General features: G+C 40.6%; 1 protein-coding gene across 7 annotated transcripts in view; it reads left to right on the top strand.

Annotated features, from left to right (window-relative positions):
- PARD3 (par-3 family cell polarity regulator) overlaps window positions 1-17,167 on the top strand; it is a 745,691-nt gene that overhangs the window by 478,965 nt on the left and 249,559 nt on the right. For all 7 annotated transcript variants that reach the window (XM_060248141.1, XM_060248148.1, XM_060248145.1 and 4 more), the window contains 2 exons: window positions 10,867-11,055; window positions 12,170-12,340. In XM_060248141.1, the coding sequence (XP_060104124.1) occupies window positions 10,867-11,055; window positions 12,170-12,340 (360 nt within the window). The remainder of the gene's footprint in view (window positions 1-10,866; window positions 11,056-12,169; window positions 12,341-17,167) is intronic.

The raw sequence follows: 17,167 nt of genomic DNA on the forward strand, positions 1-17,167 counted from the left end.
TTCTTACACTGCTCCATTATATTCTCTCTGCTTCTTACTGTTCTTGTTTTCTGGGGCCTTTTTTCACCCTTTTCCACAAAGCTATTCCCAAGGGGCCTTTTTGTGGTTTTGATGACAGCTATTTGACAATTATCCCTTCCTTCACAGAAACTAGACTGGAAAAAATCCAGAAGCTTTCCCCCCCTGGAGCAATGAACATTCCGTCCCAGCTTGGCCCATTGGTGGTGTCATCACCACAAACAGAATACTCCCTGTCTCTAATTTGGGTATTTCTGAGCATATAAATGTTTCAATGATGAGATTAAACCTAAAGCAGACCACATCTGCCATGGAACTGGAAAAAATCCTCTGCATATAGTCTCTGATAATTTAGCAGCTACTGCTGGATTTGTACAAGAATGCAGCCTTTGCCAGATGTGACATATTAACTTAGCTAATAAGAATAATGAGCTCGGTATATATGTGCAAATAAGATTAATTAATGTTTACCCTAACATGTGGCAGAAATTAAAATATTTAGCCTGGGAAGATCTGAAGAGAAGGGAGGGAATGAGCCTCTTCTTGTATTGAGAATCTGCTGTTCTTGACTTTATTGTTAGGCAGTGGGTCTTTAGTGGCAGGACCAGCAAAAATCAAAGCTCTGAGCACAGACTCTTTCCCTTCCAGTTTAAATATGTTTTTTTTAATCAGATAAAATAAAGTAGATACAGACGATATGTGGAATCTTAAGTCTGAATAAATAAATTCTTCCTACAGTGTAACTTATATGTAATGGAAAAACCTACTGGTGGGATTCAGCAGCTTTGATGTATTTGTTCCCTCTGAAGAGCCTAAATGTTGGATGGTAGAGTTATGCCATTTGGAAGCCTGAATGCTTTTGTATCTCTGGAGCAGCCACATGGCGAAGACTTAACATTTACATCCTGTAAAAGGAGGGCTTACCCCAACTGATTAATCTCTTAAATCTTCTTAGCAGTTAACCAGGTAGATAAGCGGTCCCCAACATTTTTGAAGTTGTGCGTGATACTGAAATATGGACACAAGTGTGGTGGACGCAGCCCCAAAATGGCAGCCACAGGAGGTGGAACCAGGCACAAAATGTCGGAGGATGATGCCTTTTAAAATGAACATATTGTTTAAAAATGTGCATATGTATAGCTGATCTTCAGTCATGCAGTTTAAGCTACTGAGGTGGTAGCTTCTGCTGGAGTAATGTTTTTAAAACCTGCACAACCAATTGGTTCTCCAGCGGCCAGTCTGAAGGGCCTTTCCTGCCCACTTTTTAGAAACACTTGGCAGGCATCAGGAAAGATGTTGGCTATAGTGCCATGTTGACCATGGGTGTCATATTGGGGACACCTGTTACATCATACATATATGTTCAGTATAGACTGTTTACTGTGTGAGTGTGGTGTTACCTTCCAACTGTGGTTTACGTTGTGAGTCACTGAATCCATTGGAGTCCAACAAGGGTTCACATAAAGACTGAATTCACAGAGCTGTAATATATTGGATACTGTCTAATCTGTTTTAAAATACCTTTTTATATCAATTTACAAATACAAAGATAACACATAAACTGCATCAACTAGAGTAATCTAAATCATACACAAGGCATAGACAATCATCTGCCGTCATCTTCAACTACGATCATCTGCAATATGAGGATCATACATGCATCAAACATAAACTACAATTATCTGTATTATACAATCATCAAACAAATAAAATACTTACATATATACTCCTGATTTTTCACTTCTATTTAAATATCTTTATTTTTTCTTTTCCAGCTGTCTTCATTTTACTTTTGCCACCCTCATCATATACTTACATAATTAACTTGTGTATTCTTGTAATATTGTTTGGTAAGATATTTCTTACATATTTTTAGGATCAGTATTGTCTATTCTGACCGTTGGCCAGAGTCTCACCACTTGGTCTCTTAAGTGGAAAAGCCAAGGATTGAATTTGGGTCTGTCAGGACATGACACATTTGCTCTGCCATTGAACCATAGCCCCTGCCCCTCTTGCATATCTATGTGTGAAGGGAGACTGTGTGGTAAGATTTTGTTCCTCATTGAATACATTCCTGTAGGTAATATATTTAGACCCATCAGTGGATAGATTTGTCAATGGTAACTGACCATGTTGAGTTTATCAAACTGCCATATACAAAGGCAGCAAAACTCTAAATACCGGAGTTGGGAGGCAGCATCAGAGGAAGGCTTGGCTTCTGTGTCTTGTTTGTTGGCCCTCTGACTTGGTGGCCCAACTGACTGGCCACTGTGTGAAACAGTGTACTAGACTAGATGGAGATGATGTTTTTATGGGCAGGATAATGTGATTAATGGACAAAACCAATGTGGTAAAGAATGCAGAACTCGCATCAGTCTATAAAAGCCCAGTTACAGTTCTGATGAGCGCTGAATATGTACTGATTTTCAGCTTTCTGGTAGCTTAGATGAACTTTAATTATTTTGAAATGTACTTTTTGCTGGTGCCTCATCCACTAATAGACTTTCTCTATAACCATTTTGCCTTGGGCTTTGTAAGAACCGGTCTTCAATTTCTACTTGGTTTGAAAACATTTTAAGTGTGCAGGAAATTACATTCCGTGTTCATTTTTGAAGGAGAGATGATGACATTCCCCCACTTCAGAATTTCCCAATAATCTGAGTATAATGGTGTCTGATTCCCCTGGGTCAGAGCTGCAGAACAGTCCAGGATTCCCTTCATTCCTGGCAGGGTCTTAGGAGGGCCTCTGACAGGCTGAGGGGCACACTTCCACCCAGTTTCCCACTCTCTCAGACCTATTTGCATCCTCTCTCTTTTGCAGTATAGGGAGTGGTCAATCCCTTTCCTTTTGATCTTTCTAGGACCTGCCTTTTGAAGGGTTCTCTGGAGGAGGGACATTCCCCAGGTTTTCCTTCTCCCTCCAGTTCAGGAGCTAGTCACTGTAGACTGTCAGGAGCCATGACCAATGAGGTTCCCCTTCCTAGTACACTTCCTAGTCTCTTCTAAAGGTACATTTCCTAGTCTCCTCTAAAGGAGTTTGCTTCCAGCCCATTCAGGTTGGGAATTCCTGCCTCCCTTTCTACCCTGCCAGATGCTCACCCCTGGATCTGACTTTCCCTGTATTGGGCTGGGTCCCACCCTGCAAGCTCCACCCTGCCTCCTGTGTTGTCGCCATATCCCTGGGATCCTTCAGGCCTGGCCGAGACCTTGGTGTATTGCTGGGCTGCTCCACTGGTTGAGCATTTTGTCTGCCATCCTTTGAATGAGAAATGTGACTGACGCTTGAGATCTTTCAAGTTTTTGTACTTATTGGACTACATATGTACCAAATTGTAGACCTTTGGCTTGAGGGAAAATGGTGAAATTTTTGCAATCTCCATGAATGAGGCTTGATCATCTTTCTATATGATATAGCTCAGTGGCTAAGATACCATGAGAACCAGTGTAGTGTAGTAGTTAAGAGTGGCAGATTTTAATCAGGAGAATTGAGTTTGATTCCCCACTCTTGCACATGAAACCAGCTGGGTGACCTTGGTCAGTCATAGTCCTCTTGGAGCTCTCTCAGCCCCACCTATCTCACAGGTTGTCTGTTGTTGGGAGATGAAGGGAAGGCGATTGCAAACTGCTTTGACACTCCTTTGGGTAGTGAAAGGCAGGATATAAAACCCAACTCCTCCTCTTTCTTACTCCTCTTCCTCCATGCCATGAACCAAGAAAACCTTGGTTTTGACCTCTGCTATGAAATTATACCCACCCCCTGTTTATCTGAGCCCCCATTGTCACTGTGGTGATCATGTTAACCTACTTTGTATAACTGTTAGATTAGATTAGATTAGATTAGATTAGATTAGAAATCCTTTGAATACTTGAAAAAAGGGCTGAATAGTAGTAGTATTAGACTATTTTACCTGACTGGATAGCCCAGGCTAACCCAGTCTTGTCAGATCTCAGAAGCTAAGCAGGATTGGCCCTGGCTAGTAGTTGGATGGGAGACCACCAAGGAATACCAGGGTCATTCATGACACAGAGGCAGGCAAAGGCAAACCACCTCTGAATGTTTGTTGCCTTGAAAACACTATGCGGTTGCCTTAAAGTGACTTGATGGCATTTTTCATCACCATTAGGCATTGTACTTCACAGAGTTCTGTATGCGAAGAAGAAAGGTCTGTGCCCCAAGGAATTTACAATCCACATTTTGGAAGTGAAAAAGTTGTGAGAGGGGTGGCATCGAAGACATAGGTGAGGTATATAAATATAAAGGAATATGGAATGCCAGGGTAGTAAGAGACAAATATGAAAATAACCTCAGTATCATTTTGGGCTGTGGCTGGTGATAGATGGCTGTTTTGAAGAAAAAGTCTTAAGAAAAAGTATCTCACATCACATACTGTGCACTGATGCTAGATTTGTATTGGAGGCGAAGAAGTCACCTAGGTATTTTATCACCCATCGAATTTTTATTGCAAATTACATACTTGAGCAGCTTCATTCATTCAGCCTAAGTCATTTCAGGTGACCTTTCCTTTGGTACAGTGACTCTGAACAGAGCATTGTGAAGTTGCTAATTGTTTTGGACGTGGCATGCAAGAACTCTTGAGGAAGTTGCATTTTGTTGTTCAGCAATATCTGAGTGCATAAATCGACTTGGGTGTTTATTTCTGGTGGTGTCAGGGTGTTTGAAGCAATAAATTTCTTCCCCAGATCAACTAATCATGGAAATAATATTGAGGTATTTTGATTGACATGTTGAAGCTGTTAATTTGAAGCATATGAAGATCAAATGGAAGTTATTGCAATTAGTCAGTGATTGTGTTAATCCTTTCATTTTCAATTTTAAATGCCACATTTTACATATTTTTGGTGCGTTTTAACGCTGTGATTCATCATGATCTTGGCATTTCTGTGGATCTTAGTTGATGTTTTAATGTTGCATGCAGGGGGCAGTGGTTTAGACCATCCTTGTGGAAATATGTCTCCCATTCCATTTCTGGATTCTTCAGAATCCCAAGGAGGGAGTGCATAATGTGTTATACATATGATATGCATATCCTAGAAGGAGCTACATTTGTATTTAAGAGTCTGTTTTACCACAGTATGGCAGGAATTTCCTGGGCTCTCAGGCAGAGCTTTTCCTCAGGTACTTTTTAAACAGGAGATACAAAGGGACTGCATCAGAGACTTCATGTGCTGCTTATTTATGGCTTCAGAGAAACTTTAAAAGGATTGATATTCTAGCATCCTAGGCAGATAAGCTGATGCACAGGATTAGGATCATGGTGTGCTCTGAAAAATTAATCTTAAATAAGCAGCAATATGACATGAAACATAGATGAATCTTCTGTATGGTAGAATGTTTCATTGAATAATTGATGCTCAAGGCTTGTATAGATGCCTATTTTGCCAGGCATAGCTGGTGCAGATATCATGTTCCCACTCTCTTTACTATGGTTTGGAACTTGGATGCAATCTGCAAGCCTATGTTCTCTCTTCCCTCCTTTGTACAACTCTTGCTTTCCTTTCCCCGGCCGTAATTAATCATGATGCAGTGCTGATTTGCACCAGTGCCAGGAGTGGGAAGTGAAAATGGCCCTGGAAGAAGCCCCTGGAAGAGGAGCAGTCCCTGCAGCATTTCAGGGGCCTCTGAACTCAGTGGTACAGACATTAGACAGTGACTCATCCCAACATTGTCTCATCCCAACAAAATGGCAGCAGTGCAGGAGAAGACAGTTACTGAGGTGACACCAATTATCAATAAAGGGTCTGGTCCCTAAGGCACTGGTGGAGTTACTGGAGCTTGGCCACCAGCAGCCATCCAGAGCTGTTGTCCACTAAGGTATTTCTCTAAGTTAAGTGCCGACTCTGCCCCTGACCAGTACTAACCATCATCAGTGTTTCTCTGAAGAAACAAAGGAATTGTAGGTGGTTTTGCACAGCTAAGCATTAGCATTGACACAGTTATCAACACTTCCTTACAGTGCTGAGGATAGTGTAAAGGGCTGAAAGAAATTAATGCAGGAGCTGTGGCTGTGAGTCTATGAATCACTCCTTTGTTCTGTTCTCTGAACCTTAGGTAAGAAAATGGAAACATTAGGTTGCCACCTGCCCTTGGCACTTTTTTCTCCCCGATGACTTGTAGAAGATTACTTTATCATAAGTCCTTATATTAAATGTGAGTAGTGGTATTCCTAAAGAAACTTCATTACTTTTAAAAAAAAAATACATAGTTGGCACGGTTCTGAATTTGGGTTACATTACTCGCTGCTCTTGGAAAAAGTCATCTTTACAGATCATAGAATTCTAAATATGCTTTTAGGAAGATGTCTGCATATCACCCTTGAGACCTAATAATGCACAGTTGGCAGTTAGCCAGCTCCTTGGGGCAGAGTCTACAAGTGGCCCCTTTTGACTTGATTGAAATTATATAGATAGGTTCTTGTGATAAAACCATACCCAGACCTCCCTACCAAAGAGTAAGCTATTCCGACATGATACTAGATGAGTGAAAATAATTGATAAAAGAATCATCCTTTCTCTCCAAAGACGCAACATGGGCCATCTTTATTTCCTTAAAGGAAAAAAGAAGGCATTTCATGGGTGGAGGTAGTCTTCACTCAATGAAGAAACATTGTAGGAAGAGGAAAGTAAAACAGAGGTTAAGTGACCCTTTTAAGACTGGCTAAGTCTATTTCAGCTTAAGCGATCATATGGAAACTTTCATTTCTGAATGAAATAAATATGAAATAAAAATGAAACAAAGGAGGGATCCTTGGAAAAGGAAAGGAAAGATTGACAATCAGGATCCTGGAAGGAAGCACCTGCATGGAAAAACAAAGTGCTTGCCTTGTGACTATAGGTGGAGCTGCTACTTCCTGCTCAGCCCCCTCTCCTCCCCTTCCTGTATATTAGCTTGTTGACGGTAGACCTATTGTTGATGTGGGTTTAAATATGTTTAGTTTTCTGTTGTGTGAGGGGGTAGTATTGTGAGCTGATTTAAGTCACAACTAAGTGGAGAGAACCAGGGTAAAATGTCCTAAATAAACAAGTGGCCAAGTGCAAAGTAATGCACATTGGGGCCAAGAATCACAGCTACAAATACAAGTTGATGGGGTGTGAACTGGCAGAGACTGACCAAGAGAGAGATCTTGGGGTCATGGTAGATAACTCACTGAAAGTGTCAAGACAGTGTGCGATTGCAATAAAAAAGGCCAACGCCATGCTGGGAATTGTTGGGAAGGGAACTGAAAACAAATCAGCCAGTATCATAATGCCTCTGTATAAATCAATGGTGCGGTCTCATTTGGATATTGTGTGCAATTCTGGTCACCACACCTCAAAAAAGGATATTATAGCATTGGAAAAAGTCCAGAAAAGGGCAACTAGAATGATTAAAGAGTTGGAACACTTTCCCTATGAAGAAAGGTTAAAACGCTTGGGGCTCTTTAGCTTGGAGAAACGTCGACTGCGGGGTGACATGATAGAGGTTTACAAGATAATGCATGGGATGGAGAAAGTAGAGAAAGAAGTACTTTTCTCCCTTTCTCACAATACAAGAACTTGTGGGCATTCGATGAAATTGCTGAGCAGTCAGGTTAAAACGGATAAAAGGAAGACTTCTTCACCCAAAGGGTGATTAACATGTGGAATTCACTGCCACAGGAGGTGGTGGTGGCTACAAGCATAGCCAGCTTCAAGAGGGGGTTAGATAAAAATATGGAGCAGAGGTCTATCATTGGCTATTAGCCATATTGTGTGTATATATATATGTGTGTGTGTGTGTATATATTTGGCCACTGTGTGACACAGAGTGTTGGACTGGATGGACCATTGGCCTGATCCAACATGGCTTCTCTTATGTTCTTATGTTCAAATTGGAAGTGCTTCTAGCCCCACTTGTGAACCTCCTGATGGCACCTGGGTTTGTTTTGTTTTGTTTTTGGCCACTGTGTGACACAGAGTGTTGGACTGGATGGGCCGTTGGCCTGATCTAGCATGGCTTCTCTTATGTTCTTATGTTAAATTAGAAGGATAGAGCCAAGTAGGAGTCAAGTGCACCTTTAAGAACAACAAACTTTTATTCAGAATGTAAGCTTTTGTGTGTGCATGCACACAAGAAAGCTTACATTCTGAATAAAAACTTACAGGTGCAACTTGACTCCTAAATTAGAAGGATAGAGGTCTCCACACCAGCTCTTGTCATGGTACAACTTAGGCTAACTTGGCTGCCTCTACTCCCACTTTTTGCATAAGGAGCAGTTCTGTTGTGGTTGTCAAGAGTCCTTCATCTGCAGGAACTACTTTCTGGTGAGGAGGGAGAAAGAAGTGTTTATTCCTGGAGTCTGCATTGCTAGATACTGGTGGTGGTCTGTTTCATTCAGTCTACGTGGCAGTTCAATATTGCATTGTTAAGGTTAAATCAGGCAGAATATGGAATTTAAGAGTATAAAGGCACAATGTGGATATAGGTTGTCCTTACTTTTCATTTGACTGGCAAATTGGTAGTATAGGATCCTTTCCCCTACTAGCCCCAGCAAGCACTTGTCACTACTGGGAATGCCCCATCTCTCTCTTCTGCCAGAAGGGCAATGGGTTACAAAGGACAACACTCTTTTGTGACCTGAATCTAAATATTATACACTATCATGCTAGATTGATAGCTTGTTTAGAACTTGAAAAGCCCTTTAAGGTGTTAGAGGATCTTCAGGGGATCACCTAATATTTTTGTCTACTCTCTGGCATGGATTATCATGCAGTTTAGTTTATATCTGTAGTCCCCCAGACCTCCAGATATAAAATAGTTGGCAGATCTGTCAACTGAGAATCAGTTATATGCAAAATGCAAATGTTATCTCATATCACAGGGAGACAAGTTTCACTGGGAAAATGCTAGGAAAAGTCTAAGGTGGTAGAAACAGGGAAAGACCCAGTATGAGAAGGACAGATTCAATAAAGGAAGCCATGGCCTTGAGTTGGCAAGACCTAAGCAAGGCTATTAATGATAGGATGTTTTGGAGGACATTAATTCATAAGGCCACCAAGTTGGAAGTGACAGCGTATAACACACAGTTTTCTCATGCATATTATGTGGACTGTCATCTTATTTTATTTACTTGTCCTTTTGAATGGAGGCCAGGATGGCTTCCCTGGCTAGTGGCTACACAAACAGTGTTTACAAAAAGGCAAGCACAAGAGCAAAAAGCCATTTTAAAATGAAACACTGGGTCACATGACACTTCGGGTGGCAAAGTGTGCTGCCTTTGTCCAGCAGTTTGCACAAAGTAACTCTTTGGAAATGGTATCTAGGCCTTGTCAGCTCCCTGTGGTTCATGATGTCCCCGATGTAAGTGTCTCCTTTATCTAATTGTGCCATTTTTGAATTGTTTGCCAGTTGCCCATTACTCCATGAATATTATCCATTGGAAGCTATACTCAGTCACATCTTCCAAGAATACCCTGGTAACATAATCCCTCCGTATGAATAGTTCTGTATTGTATAAGGATCAGGATCTTGCATCCTGTTGCTGGAAAGATTATTTGTGGCAAAACTCTTCATCACCCACTCTCTTCTGCTGGGGCTTCCTGCTGTCAAGGGGAACACTATAAGACTGTCCATCTTGGCATGATAATATTTGAACTCTCCTCCATCCTAGCAAGAGAGAGGAAAATACACAGTAATCACATATTGCCACTTTTGTACTTGCTCCTCAGGCAGAAGTTACGCACAGGAACAGTGTAGGGAGGTGTTACTAATTGCTTGAAAGCAGTTGACATTCACCAAACAAATGCCTAACCACAAAATAGCCACATATGATTAACAGCATGCAAATTTTAACAAAAAAAAATGCTTTCCCCGAAGTATTTGTCTGTTCACAATTTTCATGAACAAGCGTAGTCTCATTCAGACCTCATGGTGGGAACAAAGCTTGTGGTAATGCTTGAATGCTCACCTAGTCCCTCGTTCTTCTCACATATGGAGTGTTATTAAAACCATCCTGGTTTTGGGAAGCCTTGAATTAAATTCTAGTTTGGCATGACATCCAAATGCAGGGACTGGGGCTGGGAGGCTGCTTCCCTTCCCTCACCTCGGAACCTTGAGTTTAGCTGACTTTAGAAATTGAATTTGTGGGACAGGAAACCTTTGGACATCGTGAAGGGTTTGATTCAAGACTTCCCAAACCAGGAATCTTTCATTCCTGCTGTTTATGCAAGGTTTGTTCCCTCCACTGACAAACATTTGTTGTGATGTTTGAAAGTGCTACTGCTTGTTAGTTTGAACAGGAACAAAGGTGAAAGTGTATGAAAAGAGAACAGATGTAGAGGGTTACAAGAAAAAATAGTAATCACAGCTGTCTCCCATATGACTTCTCTGGCTCCCCAGAGCTGAGACTTACCTGGTCTCATTGTACATTTATTGATAACCCTGACTGTAAAAAGAACAGTGGGCAAAAATAACTATGAGCATGTGTTTCTCTCTTGTGTGTTTCTCTCTTACTGCTTGGGATACATGAAATATTCTAATGCCAGGCCTTTTAAACTCAAAATTGGTTTGCATGAGGAAATGTGTACGGTTTAATGCCTTGGCAACTGAATGTTTGAAACGGGTATTAATTCTAAAAGAGCCATGCTTACACAGATTCTCACACATGCCCACATATAAACTGGTCACATCTGGTTCTAGGAGTTTTTTGAAGGTGTTGCCAGATGTATGATTGCCACTGATTTCCCTATAGAATTTAATCGGAATTATTGTGACCTTGCAAGATTGGGCATTTTTAAAAAAAATAAAATTGAATTGCTTTGGTTAGGAGATAATTGCAGACAACAAGTGTTTCATTAATCTCTTCTTAACAGAAAGCAGAAGAAGAAGACCTTGTCCTAACCCCAGATGGTACCAGGGAATTCCTCACTTTCGAAGTCCCACTGAATGATTCTGGGTCAGCTGGGCTTGGCGTCAGCGTCAAAGGAAACCGGTCAAAAGAGAACCACGCAGACTTGGGCATCTTTGTTAAGTCAATTATTAATGGAGGTGCTGCTTCCAAGGTAAGTGAAAAACCATCTGGATTGTAAGTGGGCCTGAAAACTTTTCTTTACTGCTGGTACTTTTGGGTGATCCAGTTCCTTTGGTTTAGTATGTTTTCTGTTAGTTTCCTAGCATTGTGTAGTAGTTAGAGTGTCAGACTAGTAACTGGGAGACCCAGATTCAGATCCCACTCTGACATGGAAGCTCACTGAGTAGCTCTGGGTTTGTCACACACTCTCAGCCTAGTCTACTTCCACAGTAGAGCTCTTTCCCATTTTCCTGCTTCCTTCTTTTCACCCACCAGCCAACCTACCTTTATCTGCCCTCTTGCTTTTCCTCCTTTTGTCACCCTGACAGTTTCTTGCCGGGAAAAGTCTGGCCCTGTTGTATGGGTCCAGGTTGCAGGCATGGGCCCAATTTTGTGGATAGCAAGGCTCCGTTGTTTATAGTCAGTCTTTTACCTGAAGAGTCCTCCTCCGCATGACAGGAGAGATGGATACAACCTTTACAGGGCTTTTTTGACCTCCAAGTGCCCCCTGGCCTTTGGTTTACATAAACCAAGGTTAGAAGTCTCAGTAATATTGTTGGGGTTGCCTAGCAAAATCCAAAATGGCTATTGAGAGACCAGTGGGTGTTCTTTTCATAAAGCTGCAGGCTTTTTTAAAAAAAAGATTTCAGATTTGTCTGAAAACCAATGTTTTTTTTTTCATTTGTAGAGAATTCAACCCATATATGCCCAAGGCTCCATTTTGCAGATATGCTGATTTTTACTCTACAACCTCATTTGGAATTAGCAGGCCTCAGATTCAGTGGGAGCTCACAGGAGCACAGCTCCTGAACCTTTCTGAGAGTTCCACTTCCTCCTCCTGAGAGTGAACCTCCTTGTCCATTGAATAGTATGTGCAGCTGCATAACAATCCCTGGATGAGCTCCAGCACCTATTTTTCTACAAAATGACCCCTGGGAATAAGATATAGGATTGCGAAACACACATCAATAGTAACGTTTTCAAAGCCATGATATTTACTTTACTATGAACTTTATCACAACCATCTCCCCTCCACAATCCAAAGTGCCAAAAACTTTTCTCGCCTTTTCCCCTCATAAGCTCTCTTAACAATTTTCCCTTGCTAGGATGGAAGACTTAGAGTGAACGATCAACTAATAGCAGTAAATGGGGAGTCTTTGTTGGGCAAAACTAACCAAGATGCCATGGAAACCCTGCGTCGGTCTATGTCCACAGAAGGAAACAAGCGTGGAATGATTCAGCTCATTGTGGCCAGGCGAATAAGTAAATGCAATGAGGTAAACAAGCACCATTTTGTTTAGTAGTTGAAACGTTTAGTTTGATTCTGAAAATTTTGGGAGTTTAGGAAGACATAGAAGATGTACATTTTGAACTTGATATTATATGATTAGACTTGGGTATAATATTAATCATGCACGTGTATGCTTTAAACAAATAAATTTACACAGCACACACCAGCCTCTTGAAAAGCTCACTGTTATCATAAATTTCTTCATATGGTTTGCTGAAAGTGCTTGGTGCAATGAAGGTGTCAGATTTGATTAAAGTAATATAACCATGTTTCACAACTATAATCTTTTCTTCATTTTTACCCCACCCCCCATCCAATGTAATTAATGCTATGATACCTTTGATTTTATTCATTTGTTCTTGTCTCTGTCAAAGCTGCAAATTGCCTATTTCCAGTACATCAAAAACGTAATGCTTCAAAGTAAGGCTCTATCGATATACTAATGATTAATTCAGTGGTACATTAGGCACTACGTAGTATGCTATGCGTATAGTTGAGGACTTTAAGGAATGCCTAGAATGCTATGATATTAATAGATATGTGCAGGCCCATAACCCACCCTACTTTGAGAAATCAGAATTTTTGAAGAACACCGTAAGAAAATTTCTGATGCCTTTTTTTTTTAAAAAAAAAAAATGAGAGCAGTCTTTTAAAGTCAAGATTCTAGTCACTCAGAATGCTTTCAGCTAACGGCATAGTAAATGTGCAGCATTCGTTAATTATGTGTATATTTTGTAGAAATATAAAAAATTAAAATTCAAGATGAACAGAGTGCCAACTTCATTAGATAGATATTCAAGACCTTATTTGCTTGTGGATTAGTGCTTTGGTCTGGTGATTTTCATCTACTTGGGGAGACAGACTGGAAACCCCTTCCTGAATCTGCTGTCCTTTTGACCCCCCCCCACCCTGTGGTCACCTCAGAGGTCTGAGACAGACTCCCTGCTAGAGGGAAACAAACAGTGCATTGCCCTGCCTTACTAGAGAACAAAAAACAAACAAATAAATGGAACTGGGGCATGGAAATGACAAAAGCTCAGTTGTTGTGGGTCAGGAAGACAACATACAACAACTCCAGATCAGATGATAGAAACAGATGGGTATGTCAGTGAAGGCTTCACACCAGGATTCAGTGTCAAGTTATAGATATTTGGAAACCAGTTAAGGAGGGAGGGAGGGAGGGAGAGAGAGAGAGAGAGGATGATATTGGATTTATATCCTGCCCTTCACTCTGAATCTTAGAATCTCAGAGTGGCTCACAATCTCTTTTACCTTCCTCCCCAACAACAAACACCTTTGAGGTAGGTGGGGCTGAGAGAGCTTTCACAGAAGCTACCCTTTCAAGGACAACTGCAAGAGCTATGGTTGATCCAAGGCCATTCCAGCAGCTGCAAGTGGAGGAGTGGGGAATCAAACCTGGTTTTCCCAGATAAGAGTCTGTACACTTAACCATTACATCTAACTGGCTCTCAGAGAGAGAGAGATAGATTCAGAATTACTTAAACCATAGCGCTTGTTTAGGCGACAGTCCTATTGCACATTCCAGCCATCTGACTTAGAAACAGATATGCCTGCTATAAGTGTGATTGAATTATGTGTACATCTGCAATATCTGTGACATTATTTAAATTAATGCTGGCAAGAAAATGATAATGGTTGCAAAATCTAAGCTAAATCTGCATGGAGGCATAAAAAAGATGCAAATAAAGATACTTTTGAAAACCATCAAAATGAGGTTGCATTCATAAAAGACCTGTTAAAGATTGAAGCAGGAATTTCCATCCTTCCTGTAGTGACTGGGCAGCATCATTAGTTGTGACATGATTTGTGTGTGCATGCATGCATTACCTTTCTGTCTTGTGTTAATAAGCCCAACATGCCAAAATCAGATGGAGATACTGCGCACACACTCTCAACAAACTACGTGCATGCATGTCTTATTTTGGCATTTTGTGCTTGTTAATGGAGAAAACTGATCTTGATTTTCTTGCTGTGTGGGCAGAATTGATAAACACGGGGCTGAAATTTACCTGATTCTAGGAAGTGTGTATTGAAATTGCAAACCCTGTGCTAAAATCTGGAACCTTGTGCTAAAATCAGACTTTCAATTAATATGCATGACACGCTTTTGGTCAGTAGTATGGTCAGAGTAGGTTATCCAGGGAATTGGATTAGACAGGTAGTTGTGTATTGACATATTTATAGTCCAGGTTTGATTCCCTGGCTCCACAAACATTCTTAAAACACTGCAATCCAAATTTAAAACAAAAAAGCCTGATAAAAGGTGTAGAGGAAAAGAGCTGCAAATTAAGAAGTTAGAAAACTCCCGTGGTGGTCCTTCTTCTTCTTCATCTGGTGCTGAACACTAGCAGGACCTGCCCTGTATGGCCCAGTCTCATTAGATCTTGGCAATTAAGCAGGGTTAGCCCTTGTTAGTACTTCAAATGGAGACCATCATGCAAGTCCAGGCTAGTTATGGAGAGGCAAGCAATAGCAAACCATCTTTTAATCTTGTGCCTTGAAAACCTGACAGGATTGCCATAAACTGGTGACACTTTTTCACTATCAAAATTGAAGCAAGTTTCCACTACCAAACTTGCAGCAAAGGAATAAGAAGTTTCTTTGGGAACTGTAATGAGAAAATGGTGCCCCATGTCACCACCCTGTCTCAAACAGTAGATTCAGGAACATCTAGAGAGACTGGTGCTTTCTGCTTTCGCACTTGTGGACATAGTTGCCAAATGGTGATGTTTAAATTTTCTGTATAGAGTGCAGAAGATTCCTGGATAGAAAACTGTGAAACAAAGTAACCCAGCAATAGTTTCTTGCATGATTCTTGCAAGCGTAATTCTGTTGGCTAGAAAGAGATAATAAATTTTGTTTAGGGATGTATTGCTAGCCTGCATTTTTAAGCTGCGTTGCTCAAGAATTTCCTTGTTCTGTTAATAACAAAGGGAATTCTCCCCTACTGCTGGGTTGGTTGGTGGAAATTCAACATTACATTAAAGTGGTTGTTTTCACAGTGATAATGAACATATTCTAATAGCTGGGTAAACATTCCCAATCATAGTCAAATAATAGTTTTCAAAAATCTAAATTGATTTTGTGGCTATTTATCCTAATATTTCAGCACTGTTATCTTTTATAATAGGTTTTAATCCTTCCCAAAATTTCAGGCCAGGTTGAGAAAAAACTCTAATGCGGAATAAAAACACAGTAGAGTTAGTGTAAGCTAGCACGTATTTTTAAAAGATGTGCTTCTAGCTGTGTGCGTACATTCTCGTGATAGAACCGTTTTCAGATATCAGTGTGCCATACCAAATCATGATCAGTATTGTGACATATCATGTCACACGCACTGAAAAGTCATCTTTGACTTATTCCAATGTGTGGCCTCAATAAAATGTTTAAACACGTACCTTGAACTTTGGTCCAAGCAAATCAGCTGGACGCCAGCAAGTCTCAGGGCCTGTAAATAAAGTGAGTGGCAGACTGAGCAACACTGAGAGAACCATCTTTGTATATTATGTCCCCTCAGACTATCTTGTCAGAATTAAATATTGAGAATCGGCATAATGTTTGCAGTGTCCCCTCATTTTTCTAGAAACATTATAAACATGCTTCTTTGGTTCTCAGAAGTGGTAATAAACATTCAGCTAGCCTGTGCTATGTTGTTCCAAATGCCCCTGATACAGGGTAGAGCCAGAAAATAGTATTATTCGTTAATACTGTTTTGCCTTTCCACAGTTATACTGGAGTGTGAAAGCTTGTGTTCAACTTTTTCACTTTTACAGTTACACAAGAGAGCCAGCATGGTATAGTGGATAAGAGCATCAGGCTCTAATCTGGAGAACCACTTTGACCCCCACTCTTCCACTGAAGCCTGCTGGGTGACTTTGGGCCAGTCACAGTTCTCTCGGAACTCTCTCAGCCCCACCTTCCTCACAAAGTGCCTGTTGTGGGGAGAGGAAGGGAAGGTGATTATAAGCTACTTTGAGATTCCTTAAGTTAAAGAAAAGTGGGATATAAAAACCAACTCTTCTTTTCTGTAACCTATGTGAAAGATTTACGGTACATCTCTGTAAGTCAAGTTACAAATTGTGGAAGATGTCCCTACTGGTATTGGTGGACGTGGAATTTGAATGAGCGAAAAAAATCATTGTTTCTTGATAATAGTTCGAACATTCCCTTTTCTGCTTTAAATCCAAAGGCTGCTTTTTCTTTGTCCAGCTGTTAGAATTATGACAGCGCTTCAGACTAATGATTCTTGGGATTTAAATTGGAATTTTGTGCATTGTCTTGGAATAAAAAAGAGCAGAAGGGTGATTTTGAGGTATTATTGTCATACAGATTGCTTTTGTGAAGTTTTAAAAAGACACTCTTTAAAGAAAAAAATTGGTTTTGTCCATTCTTTCCCAGCCTTGTATTTTACATTATAATGCCCTTTGAAAAGAGTGAGTTCTACTTCAGTTGACCTAAACAAGTGTCTGGCGGGTATCTGAGTGAAATAATATTGTGCTTGTCATACTCCATATAATGAATGAATATATATATGACTACAAAACTATACAGAAAAGTCTTCCCTCCCCACTCCTGCTACCTGAGCTGCTTCAGCTCAAGTTGTCAGGGACTGAATTTAGGACAAAGCAGGTGATCCTCTGAGCCCCACATCTCTCCTCTAAAGAAAGTTGCTTCTCTTCAGCTATGCCTTTTGAGCTTTGAGCATCCAGCACTGGTCTTCTAAATGGTGAACAGAATCTTTTGGGTGGAGGGACCCAGTCTACTAGATTGAGAAGATATCCAGTTAGCTTTC

The sequence above is a fragment of the Heteronotia binoei genome, chromosome 10 (assembly GCF_032191835.1).
Source record: "Heteronotia binoei isolate CCM8104 ecotype False Entrance Well chromosome 10, APGP_CSIRO_Hbin_v1, whole genome shotgun sequence".
Taxonomy (NCBI): Eukaryota; Metazoa; Chordata; class Lepidosauria; order Squamata; family Gekkonidae; genus Heteronotia; species Heteronotia binoei.